Source organism: Sceloporus occidentalis, unplaced genomic scaffold (genome assembly GCF_023333645.1).
Source record: "Sceloporus occidentalis isolate IW3139 unplaced genomic scaffold, rSceOcc1.0.p SCAF_44, whole genome shotgun sequence".
NCBI classification, from domain to species: domain Eukaryota; kingdom Metazoa; phylum Chordata; class Lepidosauria; order Squamata; family Phrynosomatidae; genus Sceloporus; species Sceloporus occidentalis.
In genome coordinates, this window is record NW_028317024.1 from 8,151,393 (window position 1) to 8,164,967 (window position 13,575).

At 39.5% G+C, this 13,575-nt stretch overlaps 1 protein-coding gene across 1 annotated transcript in view; it reads right to left on the minus strand.

Annotated features, from left to right (window-relative positions):
* Window positions 1–3,156: 3,156 nt before the first annotated feature.
* Window positions 3,157–13,575, minus strand: part of LOC149289639 (centrosomal protein of 192 kDa-like) — a 52,426-nt gene continuing 42,007 nt past the window's right edge. Inside the window, 13 exon segments of the mRNA XM_089490436.1 lie at window positions 3,157–3,289; window positions 3,774–3,832; window positions 4,338–4,461; window positions 4,771–4,886; window positions 8,290–8,409; window positions 8,526–8,621; window positions 8,900–8,979; window positions 9,328–9,529; window positions 12,034–12,128; window positions 12,240–12,377; window positions 12,608–12,783; window positions 12,877–13,021; window positions 13,311–13,420. Of these exon segments, the coding sequence (XP_089346562.1) occupies window positions 3,157–3,289; window positions 3,774–3,832; window positions 4,338–4,461; window positions 4,771–4,886; window positions 8,290–8,409; window positions 8,526–8,621; window positions 8,900–8,979; window positions 9,328–9,529; window positions 12,034–12,128; window positions 12,240–12,377; window positions 12,608–12,783; window positions 12,877–13,021; window positions 13,311–13,420 (1,594 nt within the window).

The following is a 13,575-nucleotide window of genomic DNA, read 5'->3' on the forward strand; positions in this document are numbered from 1 at the left end:
AGGAGGGGTGAAAAGAGGGAGTAGTAGCTCTCTTGTAGCAATAATTAGGGCTAAGTGGTTTCAGGGTGCATGAGAGGATATGTGAATAAAATGAAGAGGGGGGTGGTTGGTTGGTAAGTGCTTGGTTTCAGAAGGTGGCTATTGCGGACCACCCTGTTTTCCTTAAAACTCTTCACATTCTTGGTCTATGTGACACCATTTTCCTGGTTCACATTCTACCTTTCTGATCAAACCTTTACTGTCTCCCTCTGCAGTAACTCTTCGTCTCCCCTTTCCCTCACAGTTGGTGTACAAGACTCAGTTCTAAGACCTGTTCACCCAGATCTATCTACGCCACCCCCGTATAGATTGTGTCACTATCTTGCATCTGTTTCAAACTGTTTGCATGATTCCTAAAGCCCCCTCCCATGCTAACACTCACATGGTTTTTCATGCTGACACCATGCTTGCTGTGTTGGTGTCACCCAAACTTCGCATTTACCCATCACATCCAGTCTGTTTCAAAAACGGCTTCCTACACCTTAAACATACCCACACGTTTCCTAACACAACATGCTAACAAGGCTCTTGTTCTTATAATAGAGGGGGTTGAGACTGATCATGTCTGGTAATGAAGGGGGTTAATTGTCTAAGATTGCCAATGTCTGGTAATTGAGGGGTTTAATTGTCGGAGACTGCTCATGTCTGGTAATTGGAGGGTTAAATGATACTGTTCATGTCTGGTAATGGAGGGGGGTTAAATGAAACCGCTCATATCTGGTAATGGATAGGGACTCATTGTCAGAGACAGCTCATGTCTGGTAAAGACTATGTACCGTATTTGCTGGATTTTAAGACAAGCTTTTTTCAGAGCAAATGCTCTGAAAAATATCCCTCGTCTTATATTCAAGGTCGTCTTATAATCAGACCTCAAATAGAGGTTTGACTACAAGACTAAGATCCAGATCTCCCGCGGCGCTGCAGGGGACCCGGATCCTCCTCTCTGGCAGCTGGTGGGCGTCTGTGCGATGCGCACAGACAACCTCCTCTGCTGCCGGCACTTATGCCGGGGCCTCTATGACGGAGCGCAAGCATCACATGACCAATGTTCCATCTAATTTTTCTTAGTTGGCGTGCGCAGAAAATTTCTCTTGTGCAAAAATTTTAGAGAGCAAAAATTTTGTGCGCACAATATCCACGCCGATAAAGTTTCAAGAAAATTTAAATTTTTTCCTTTTTTGGGGAAAAACTGTTGTGCGCACAATTTTTGGACATGTGCGCTCTCTAAAAAACCTCACTGGTAGCATTGTTAGTCTCTTGACGTCTTTGTCTCTAAACGGCTTGTCTGAGCACTCAGCTTCTCTGCGCTCTCTCTGCCACCAGAAAAACATGAAAAAAAGCTATTCAGAAAATGGTCACCAGGAAGGGATGCCTTAATGGCGCATTCGTGCCACCCACATTTATTTTCTAAAAGATTTAAACTTTCCTAAATGTCTCGAGATACCCAACCTCTTTTGCCAATGTGCCATCTATCCAACAGAATACCACAGATTAGCACACATCCCACCAGTTTACCAGGATGGGGACATACGGGGATATTACCCCAAAAAGAAGATAGATGAAGCTTTATCCAGGACACAATGAACCCCCACCAGTTCCTTTAATGGTTCAAGGGTATTATGATTATGATTGGAGGAACTGCTCCAATTTTAGTCTGCGCTTTTTATTTTATGGTTATGTTTGTTTTATTACCCTGTAATTTTGATATTTGTATCTATTGAAGGTACTATTTCACACAAAGTATCTTTATTATGCGCTTCAGACATTATTCCAGTGGATTAACCATATAAAAAGTATTTTCTTTTTCATGTTAACCTCCTTTGCCTTATAGTAGTCAGCAGAACTCCACAACACATGTATTACACATCGCGGAGGTTTATAACAGCGATCGGGAAGTTAGAATTGCCTGCCCTCTAGTGGCAACAAGTAGGAGCTACTGCTGTGAAATCTTTAGAGTGGAAGCTCACATTATTTCATCTTTAAATGTAACAGATTTAAGACCTCATTTGTCCTCAAGTTAGCAGCCTTTACGGAATGGATTTTGGCACCCAATATTATTTCTGCATTTCTCCCCTAGCAGCACTCCGAACCGTTTAGCCAGGATTTGGACAGGAAGCTTCTGGTTTTGTTGTTAAAACATCAAAGTAGAGGAAAAAAAATGTATGTGTTTGTACATATAGTTACCCGACACTAGTGATATGAGGAGGGAGCTGTCAGGTAAGTCACTGAGCAATGAGACACTCAAATGCTAGCTGGATTGCAGACAGTCTTTGACAGTCACCAATCTGAGCCCATAGTTGCCATCATAATTAATTAAGAAATTAAGCTACCTAAAAGTACAAAGAAGGCTCCAACAAAAGCAGTCAATTCAATACTTTATTTTCATAAAAAAATATTTAGCATTTACAGACAGGAAAAAGCTCATAAAACCAGCCTTCCGAGTAGATCGTGTTAGAAGATCCTACTACAAATACTGAAATATTGTGATCCACACAATTTCTGAAATGTAAAGTTGCATTAGTGAAAGGCACGTTTAAGGTAGTCTTTGGACTACTGCTTTAATAATGAACACATATTTACAGTCCACACAACTGACAAATCAATAGACCAACAGAAAAACATACCAAGGAGAGATGCTATGGAAACTTCCGGCTCTTTCCGGGGACAAACACACACAATAAATAACCAAGCTACATGAAAAGGAGTACAGTAAAAGTTCATTCAAACGTTGTTAGTTTTACACTTAAACAACCGTCACGAAAACAGGCAAAGGGTTTAAAAGTGAAATTAACCCAAGAAAATGACAATTTTGGTAAAGTTGGTCAGTTTTCACACCTATGTCGTTAGTCAACGTGTCAAAAAGTGGGAAGGTAAAGGAAAGCATGTGTCCAAAATAAGGAGTCATTTTTAATCAAAGGAACCCCCCACACACACACTGCTGCCCCATGTAATAAATTACAAGCATGTTCAATATAACCTCAGTTTGACTGCTGTGAGCATGTACTTTGTTCATATGTAGTGTTAAATATAAATATTCACTTGTTTTGACAGTTTCATATACATATTTTACATGACAGCAGTGTGGAAGAAGAGCTACAACGGGATGAACAGGAAAGATCATTTGGACACCGCTTCACCAACAAGTTGAATACAGATACTTCCGGTGTCTGTCTGTACGACCAGGCGGTCCTCGAAATTGCCGGCGGAGCTTGGCTTGAATTTCACCGGGAGGTTGATATAATGGTGAGCTCTATATATAAATAAAATTAAAGAACAGTAGCCAATGTTAGTTTTCAAGAGACCATAAGATGTAAAAACAAAAAAACCGGGATAGATAGATAGATGCTCCAAATCATTGCATGACTGAATGCAGTGTATGATCATATGCATTGTATCCATATTAGCACAGTAGTCCCATTTATATGAAAACGGCCATTGTGTACTCTTGAACGGATCTAATATGTACATAAAAGTTCCCTTTAGTGCCGTAAGAGGAGCAGAGAACTCACATGCCGATGAAGCATTCACTAACACCTCCAAATGACAGCATAAATTAAGGAATTAGACAACTAAGAATATGGTGTCACCAACAACCCAACCTCTACAGTCTGGAATTCATCCGTTGGTGGCAACGGCGACTTATCGGTATGGGAAATATGGCCTACCATGTAAGAACTTACAATATTGCCTATGAAAGTCACGTAAACCATCTAACAGACCTTATACACACTCACCTTAAGGAGTATTTGGAATACTTCATATGAAAAGGTTCGCCTGGGCTAACAAATTTCAGCTGCAAGTCAACACAAAATGCTTTAACACACACATGCAAGTTACTTGGTGAGATATCATGCATATAACATTCTCCAGAAAAACTATATTATGCCAGGTCTCCTAAACGTCTTTGGCCATTTGCGTACACACGATGCAGTCAGGTTTGCCGTCCCAAACAGCCTGCAAATGGCAGTCAAACGTAGCGTACAATTTTCACTAAGAACAGTTTTATTTTGACCCATATCAGGTGTGAAAATAATATGATAAATGGGTAAATGATTGGATAAATGGACATTTGCATTAAAGAAATGTAGACGGCATTTGAAGTTTAGGAGCCCGGTAATCATAACCCGTGTTATTAAAATCACCCTTGTATTAAGTGATTAGTATTTAACAAAATACATATTGTGCTCAATGTAAAGTATGAAGCTTACAGCAAGATCTCAAACACAAGCCTACATTACAAACATCCCTCTCACACTCGGAGTCATTTTGCGTTTGTTAATGCTATATGCAGTTATTACCATATAGGCAGAGAATGAGTTATTTTGCAAGTTCACTTTCAAGGTGCTTGAGGTGCCAACTGCTGTCGAAGGAAACGTATACAATTCTTCAGGCGCATACACTCCACGGACCCTGTCATCTTGCCTAAGAAGACAAAAAGGCATTGATTTAAGGGAAAGTATACGACTCAATCAATATAAGATGGTTAGTAGCGGATGCACAGGGCTCCAATACTATATAGACAGCGTTACTACATTGAGCATCAACACTTTCCATGTCTCACATCTGCAGGATTCTCCTACCGTTCATGGACTTCCCGTAACCTCTGCCAACATTATTTGCTTATGGTTTTAGAAATTGTATTAAACTACCGTCATAAAGGTCCCCCACCAAGCTTCAATAACTAGCTGGACACTTGAAAACAACACGTTAAAAATAAAGTATGATACATACACAGGCCTCAAAGTGGATGCCTCAGAGCCAGATCTTCTCCTAGGCTTCACCGTCTCATCAGCCCTTACTTGTGACTCTCCTAAACTTGCCCCTGGGGCAACTTCCTCGTTGACGCCCTGAGAAGAAATATTTTAATTAAACAGTATTCAATAGGAGGAAACAGAATAGTAAACCATTTTGGTGACAGTAATTAGTATTAAAAAAAACAAAACAAAAAAAAACTACTAACAGATTGTAAGCCTGTTTGAGCAGGGCCCTCCTCACCTGTTTCTGCGAGTCAGATTGTTGTTATGTTATATACTACTTATTATGTCCTGTCTGCCCATTGTACAGCGCTACAGAATTTGATGGCACTATATAAAATAAATATTTAAAGGCAAGGTTTAAATCTCGGATCTGTTGGAAGTAGTGTCAAACCCCACCTGTGGATTCTATTGCAAAAGTTTTTTTTATAAGCTTAAAGCCTGGAGCAAGTTGCGAAGATAGTCCAAGTCCAGTTTAGACAGACCTAGCCTATCACTGGCGAGACAAGTTGATCTGAACAAACATGTAATTGCCAGATCAAATATTCAACGGGATATAACAGAGTGATCTTTAACTGTATGGGAGAAGGTACCGATACAAAATCAGGGTATATATGAGCAGACACCTGCGTGCTGTATTTTGTCCCAGAATCAAGAAGAAACGAGACATTATGTTCACAAGACGTAGCTGAACGCTTCGAGAGTATGAGTGGAAGGCAGTAGTTTTTTCAGAAAGGGGTATCGTGTCAAGTACTGGGCTTTTTGGAGAAGATGCTGGCAGCAGAATTTGGAGTGTTATATCAGGCTGAAAGGCCCACCTAAAAGTTTAATGCAAGAACCCAATTGGCTTTCCAGAAGGTGTTAATTCGACAAGATGAAGCTTGCAATTCAGCCACAATCTACTTAACCCCTTCGAGACAAAGGCTGATTTTACTTTTTGTACCCTTTGTGACAATGGCCTTTTTAACATTTCTGCGCTGCTTGTGTTTAGCTGTAATTTTCTTCTTTCCCGTTTACTGAACCCACACACATTAGATATTGTTTTTTTCAGGACAAGAAGGGCTTTCTTTAGATGACATTGTTTTGATTGTATCATATTATTTACTATTAAAAAAATTATAAAATATGGTGAAAAATTTAGAAAAAAATGACTGTTTCTAACTTTTAGTTGAAAAATCTTTTACTCATCTATAAAAGGTAATGAAAAAACCTGCTAAATAGATTCTACTATTTGTCCTGAGTTTAGAAATACCCAATGTTTTTATGTTTTTTTGCTTTTTTCTACCCATTATGGGGCAATAAGTACAGGTAGCGTTTTGCTATTTCAAAGCCATTTTTTCCAAATCTGGTAATTCTTCCCCCCATGTGCCATTTCGGGTATCTTTGAACCCGGCCAATGCAATTTACCCCATCAAGTCATATATTTTTGAAAACTAGACAGCCCAGGGTATTCCAAATGCTAGTATTTTAACTCTTTCCATGCACCATATCTACCACCAGTCTTTGTCAAACTTTATGGTAGTCATTTTTTTGCATTTGTTTTGTCATACACATTTTACTTCAGGTATGAATTAAAATGTTCTAGTTTATGTCACTATCACAAAACACCCCAATATGTGTTCAGCAACATCTCCTGAGCGCAGCGATACCCCACATGAATGATTTTGCCTGGCTGTTTGGGGGCAAAAGGGCCACATTTGGGGCATGCGCATTTTTCAATGTTGAACTTTGGCATTTGGGGATCCACTGCCCATGCCCTATTTGGTACATCTTTGAGCCGGGCCATTTCAGTGTGCCCAATAAACCCATATATTTTTGAAAACTAGACACCCCAGGGTATTTCAAATGCTAGTATTTTAACTCTTTCCATGCACCATATCTACCACCAGTCTTTGTCAAACTTTGTGGTAGTCATTTTTTTGCATTTGGTTTTCCACACACATTTTAATTCAGGTATGAATTAAAATGTTCTCGTATATGTCACTATCACAAAACACCCCAATATGTGTTCAGCAACATCTCCTGAGTACAGCGATACCTCACATGAATGATTTTGCCTGGCTGTTTTGGGGCAAAAGGGCCACATTTGGGGCATGCGCTTTTTTCAATGTTGAACTTTGGCATTTGGGATCCACTGCCCATGCCCTATTTGGTACATCTTTGAGCCAGGCCATTTCAGTGTGCCCAACAAAACCATATATTTTTCAAAACTAGACACCACAGGGTATTTTAAATGCTGGTATTTTAACTCTTTGCATGCACATATTTTACCACCAGCATTTTTTCAAAGTTTGCAGTAATATTTTTGTGTGTGTATTTTTCCCACACACACCTACTTTATGTATGAATTTACAGCTCCTGGTATATGCCGCTGTCACACGACACCCCATAATGTGTTCAGCAACATCTCCTGAGTGCAGTGATACCCCACATGCATGGGTGTGTCATTTTTTGGGGGAACTAAAAGGCCACATTTGGTACGTGTGCATTTTTCTAATTGGAAATTAGATGTGTGGCCATCCTTCCCCCCGTGTTAATTGGGACGTTGTTGAACCTGGCCCATTCAATTTACCCCATCAAATCATACATTTTTTAAAAGTAGACACCCCACGGGCATTTAATATGCCAGTATTTTAACTCTTTCCATGCGAGAATTGTTTTAAGCTAATATGCTAATTTTAGGACTTGCTCACAAAAATATATTTTTTATATATATATATATTTTTTTTATTTTTTTTTTAAAAAAATGTAACATTTTTTTTTCAACTTGGAGGTTCCCCTGATAGTGACATCAGTGGGAAATGATTTTTACATTTTACTGTTTTTTTACTATTTTTTTCTAATTATTATTAATTTTATTTTATTTTTTAATTTATTTTTACTAATCACACTGTGATTAGAAAGCTGGGCTCCATTGACTTGCATGGTGAATGCAGTACCTGTATTCAACCTGCAAGTGGAGCCAAAGTTCTCTAGATGGTCTGGACTATCTAGCGAACTTTTAAAATTTGTGGTTCCTGTTACAGGACGGCGGCCATCTTCCTTGATGGCGAAGATTGCCGGCAGCTGCGGCTGTGACCGCTCTCCGGAGCGGTCACAGCCCATCAAAAGGTTAGTGTTTGGTGTCGCTGGATGCCTCCTGATCGAGGCATTCCAGCGACACCATTTAAGTTTAGGAGGCGATCGTCGATCGCCTCCTAAACGCTTTTAAAACGGGCGTCCGCCGCCATACAAAGTATGGCGGATGTTGACGCCCCGTGGAGGGGCCAGAGATGGCCCCTTCGTGCCGATCGCGGCGTTGCTGAATGCCTCGAGGTCGAGGCATTCAGCAACGCTTTTTGGGTGCAGAAAGCGATAGTAGATCGCTTTCTGCACCCGTTTAAAGACGTGCCGGTCCTGGCACGTCAATTGTCGTAAAGCACATGCTTTTCCGTGCCGTGCCAGGACCGGCAATTGTCATTAAGGGGTTAAAGACTTCACAAGTAATAGAACTTACTTCGCCACACAGTTGGAATCTCACTTTGTGCTTCAAATGTGGTTCTGAGATTGGGTGACATTCAAGGTCCCAGTACTGGGTATAATCCCCTCTGTCGCGAGGAAAAAATGAAATGGCTACCTGAGAAAAAAAAAAAAAAGCCTTGAATGTTAGTGCTTCTCTTTCCATCTTAGCAGTAATATACAGGTTTCCAAGCCAGTTTTTTTCACTATTAAAATGTACCATATTTCTATTACCTTTAATTTATCATGAGCCGCAAGCACACCGGATACACGTGAACACCTGAAAGCAGCATAAGTAACACGATATACATCCCCGCTGTGATCAACTCTCTGAAAATTAACAAGACATCAGTCAGGAACCTGGCAATATTACACACACACACACTATATATAATACATTTAATAATAGCATAGATAAAGCCTAGCTCTTTGTGTAGGGTACGCTTAACTGTTCTATATCCTAAAGCATAGAACTAGCATTTTTCTGCAGAATAGACTAACGTACCAATATTATATTTAACCATTTCTTTGTTGAAATAGCTCTTAGTGAAGATTACTAAAATATGTTGTGTTCCTTATAGGAGTTTCTCATTAATTATAGGATTTACCTTTACATACGGAGGCGCAAAAGAGGTTAAAAGCCATTTAACATCTTCCTCTCCTGGATTCTCAACATCCAAAAACGTCTCTAAAAACACAGAAACAAAAATAAAATCGTTTGGCATGTCAACATAACAGATACGGGCAAAATTAAAGAAATACCAAGACCAAGGGGGTTTATAGTCACAAAAGGCAGAGTATGCAAGACATTTGCAGCTTCAGCTCACATTATGAGGAGTCAAACTCCGTGAGCTGCTGCAGGAAGAGCTTGGTTAGCCATTTAAAACGTAAAGTGCAATGATTAAATTATAAAACAGGGCCAGCTCGGCCCTGCTGGATAAACATGCTAGTAGTGGCCCTAAGATATACATACACACACACTTTATTAAACTGCAAACTACATGGATTGTCAGCCAAAACGGTGATGGAAACTTACCTGAACTTCCTCCTGACGGTGTTTTATGGAACACAAGCGTGCGGTTTTTAATTTCTACCTTTGTCGAGGACGACTTTGGCAGTGGTTTTGCCATATGGACAGGTGTTTCCGGATGAGGTGCAAGGATAGGAAGGGGTTTTGTTACAGGGCTAAGAGCAGGCTTTTCCAAATGACTATCCCCGCTTATCCGCACTTTAACAAACTAAACAAAGAAAGAAAATGACATTGTGTTTGTCTTGTATCCAAATCTAGAAACACTGGTCTCTCGGAACTGGCATTATTTGCTACATGCATCTAAACAGATATTAAATTGTCAAATCATAACATTTATACAAAGGGAGCCTTACTGTATGTAAACACACAAGTTTATCAATAAAAAATGTCATTCAGGTGCAAAGTTTAAAGCTTACCATAGCCACTTGTTACAGCTGATTATTCCACAATGACTTAACATAACCCCTACCATGTCCCATCTCTAACAGACAATATTTTTTAATCCTGGCTCGCTATGTACTGTATCAAAAGCGACTTAATGTATATATTAACCCCTTAACGTCCATTGCCGGGTCAGGCACGTCATGCAAAACGGTGACTTAACGACCTATGACGTGCCTGACACGTCATCAGACTTAAACAAGCTTAGAAAGTGATCAATGATCACTTTCTAAGCTTAAACGGTGTTGCTGTAATGCCTCGATGTCGAGGCATTCAGCAACACCGAGATCGGCATGATGGGCCATGTCTGGCCCCTCCCCGGGGCGTCAACAGCCGCCATACATTGTATGGCGGCGGACGCCCGTTTTAAAAGCGTTTAGGAGGCGATCAACGATCACCTCCTAAACTTCAATGGTGTCGCTGGAATGCCTCGATCAGGAGGCATCCAGCGACACCAAACACTTACCTCTTGATGGACTGTGACCGCTCCGGAGAGCGGTCACAGCCGCAGCTGCACGCAGTCTTCACCATCCGCAAGATGGCGGCGGCCCGGGAAAAAAAATAATAAAGTTGAAAAAGTTCGCTAGACGGTCTCCTGACCTTCTAGAGAACTCTGGCTCCACTTGCTGGTTGAATACAGGTACTGCATTCAACCATACAAGTCAATGGAGGCCAGCTTTCTAATCACTGTGATTAGTAAAATATTTAAAAAAAAAATAAAAAAATAAAAATAAAAAAAAGAAAAAAAGAAAAAGCTTAAAAAAAAATGGTAACATTTAAAAATTATTATGCTTTAGAGGAACTATCCAGTTCCAGCAAAATGTAAAAAAAAAGTCCAAAAGGAGTAAAATAAATAAAATTAAAAAATAAAGTTTATTATTATGAGCAAGTGCTAAAATTAGCGCTGTATCTTCCCAAAAATCCTGACGTGGAAAAATTTAAATAAAAGCATTTCAAATACCCAAGGGGTGTCTAATTTAAAAAAATGAATGGTTTGATGGGGTAAATTGGAGTGGCCGGGCTCAAAGATAGGGCATAGGCACAGACTGACCGAAATGGGGGGAAAAAAAAGCGCACTTCCAAAATGTGGCATTTTAACCTCAAACACCAGACAAACCCATACATGTGGGGTATGACTGAACTCGGGAGATGTTCCTGAACACATATTAGGGTGTTTGATAGTGACGTATACCTGGAGCTATAAATTTATACCCAAAATACAATTTGTGTGAAAAAAAAAAAAAAATAATACTACCACAAAGTGTGGCAAAGGCTGGTGGTAGAATCTGATGCATGGAAAGGGTTAAATACTACCATTTTAAGTACCTTGGGGTGTCTAGTTTTCAAAAATATATGGTTTTATGAGGTAAATTGTAGTGGCCAGGCTCAAAGATAGGGCATAGGCACAGACTGACCAAAATAGGGGAAAAAAAGCGCACTTCCCAAATGTGGCCTTTTAACCCCAAACAGCAGTCAAACCCATGCATGGGTGGTATCACTGTACTCGAGAGATGTTATTGAACACATATTAGGGTGTTGTTTGATAGTGACGTATACCTGGAGCTATAAATGTATACCCAAAGTACAATTTGTGTAAAAAAAAAATACCAAAAAAATACTAACACAAAGTGTGGCAAAGGCTGGTGGTAGAATCTCATGCATGGAAAGGGTTAAAATACTAGCATTTGAAATACCTTGGGGTGTCTAGTTTTCAAAAATATATGATTTGATGGGGTAAATTGCATTGGCCGGCTTCAAAGATACCCGAAATGGCACATGGGGGGAAGAATTACCAGATTTGGAAAAAATGGTTTTGAAATAGCAAAACGCTACCTGTACTTAATGCTCCATAACGTGCAGAAAAAAGCAAAAAAACATAAAAACATTGGGTATTTCTAAACTCAGGACAAATAGTAGAATATATTTAGTAGGGTTTTTCATTAGCTTTTTTGGATGAGTAAAAGATTTTTGGGGTAAAAGTCAGAAAATGTGGGTTTTTTTTACATTTTTCATCATATTTTATTACTTTTTTTATGGGAAATTAGATAATATGATTAAAACAATGGTATCTGAAGAAAGCCCTTCTTGTCCTGAAAAAAACAACATATAATTTGTGTGGGTTCACTAAATGAGTGAAGAGAAAATTACATCTAAACACGAACACCGCAAAAGTATTAAAACAGCCTCGGTCCCAGTGGTACAAAAGGTAAAACACAGCCTGGTCCTTAAGGGGTTAAATGCACTTTCATTTGTTACAGAATGGGAAAGTACCTTCTGTCCATTGTCACAGTGCACATAAATCTGACCATTCCATGGAATCATGTTCTGCTTTGTTGCAAGGGAAGGGTTGGGACTGACAAGGATGACTATGTGATGCCTAAAATAAAGAAAAAGTGGAAAAAAACATGCATATTATAACATATACAAATATATATATATATATTTATATATATACACACACACATATACATACAGACAAACACATACGTACATGGGTTCAATGGTTCCATGATGGGGTGTTATAGTCAAACAATGAGCTGGCCATGACAACTCGTACTGTAACTGTCTCACAGAGTTGTTCACCAGCTTTATATGACCTGTTCCTGCCATACCACCTAGTTTAAAAAAATATGGAAAAAATATTACTTTGCACAAGAAACACACAAGCCAGTTCCAAATACTTACTCTTAAAATGGGTAAAACTGGGATATTTGGCTACTAAAAAAGAGCATTTATTTAGGAGGGTAATTTGGACACTGCAAGGTAGCAGATGATGCTGTTGCAAGAACTCAGGGGTAGTGATAAACGGAAGCGGTAACCAAGTACATGACAAACTGATACGTACTAATGGACGGTGCAGACAGCACGAGGGACTCTGGCTGCACGCTCCAGGTTGGCTCAGACACAGGAGAATCCTGGCCAGGTCTCTGTGCACTGGCCACCAAATGAGGTCCCTGGGGCCCTTTTACTGGCAGCACGTCCAGAGAGGCGTTTCCTGGTTTTTCTGTACTGCCCACCATGCTGAAAAAATCCAAACCATAGCTTTGGGTCAAGCAAGACTCTTTAGGGCTTCAGAGCAGATGTTTCCTTAAAGCAAAGCCTTCTCCTCCTTACCCGTTTACATTCGCTCTGACAGACGACTGGACCGGATCTTCACCAGAATTTCTATCAAACCCACTTCCAACGACCGACAGTATGGTTTTATTCATATTTCCATAGAACAGTTGAACATCATTTGGTCTTTGGGGCAAATCGTACACTACAATTGAAGAGCAAAGTTACCCGTAGGCATTTAAAATAGGTTAGCATACTTTTATTTTCTAACATGCTACATAGTGATTTAATAAAGAGAAATGGTTTCAATCTAACATGATTTCTAAGTAAACGTCTTAAAAGTTTTGATGCAAGACAAGATCACTGAAACAAACAGTCCAGATATTACTGCAAAAGGCCTCTCAAATAGAAAAAAAAGGCTGAAGGGCCAATTTGACCTTTTGAAGATTAACATACATTTAACTTTAATTAAATGCTAATGCTAGAAATGTTACCTTCAGACACTAGGTGTTCTCCAGGAAACTCTTCATCAAATCTTGTGTTCTTCAATAATGGATTTTCTGAAATGACTTTGCCGACCGTTTCGGGCTTATGTAGCAATGCTCTAAAAATGTCATCGGGGGAAAAAAAAAAAAAAAAAAAAAAAAAAAAGATTAAAAGCTAAACACCAAGTTAGAACACAAACCCATGCCTAGTAAATCAGAGCTCGCACAGTTTATTAATACAGACTGCAATACTCAAACACGGCTTTTAATGCAA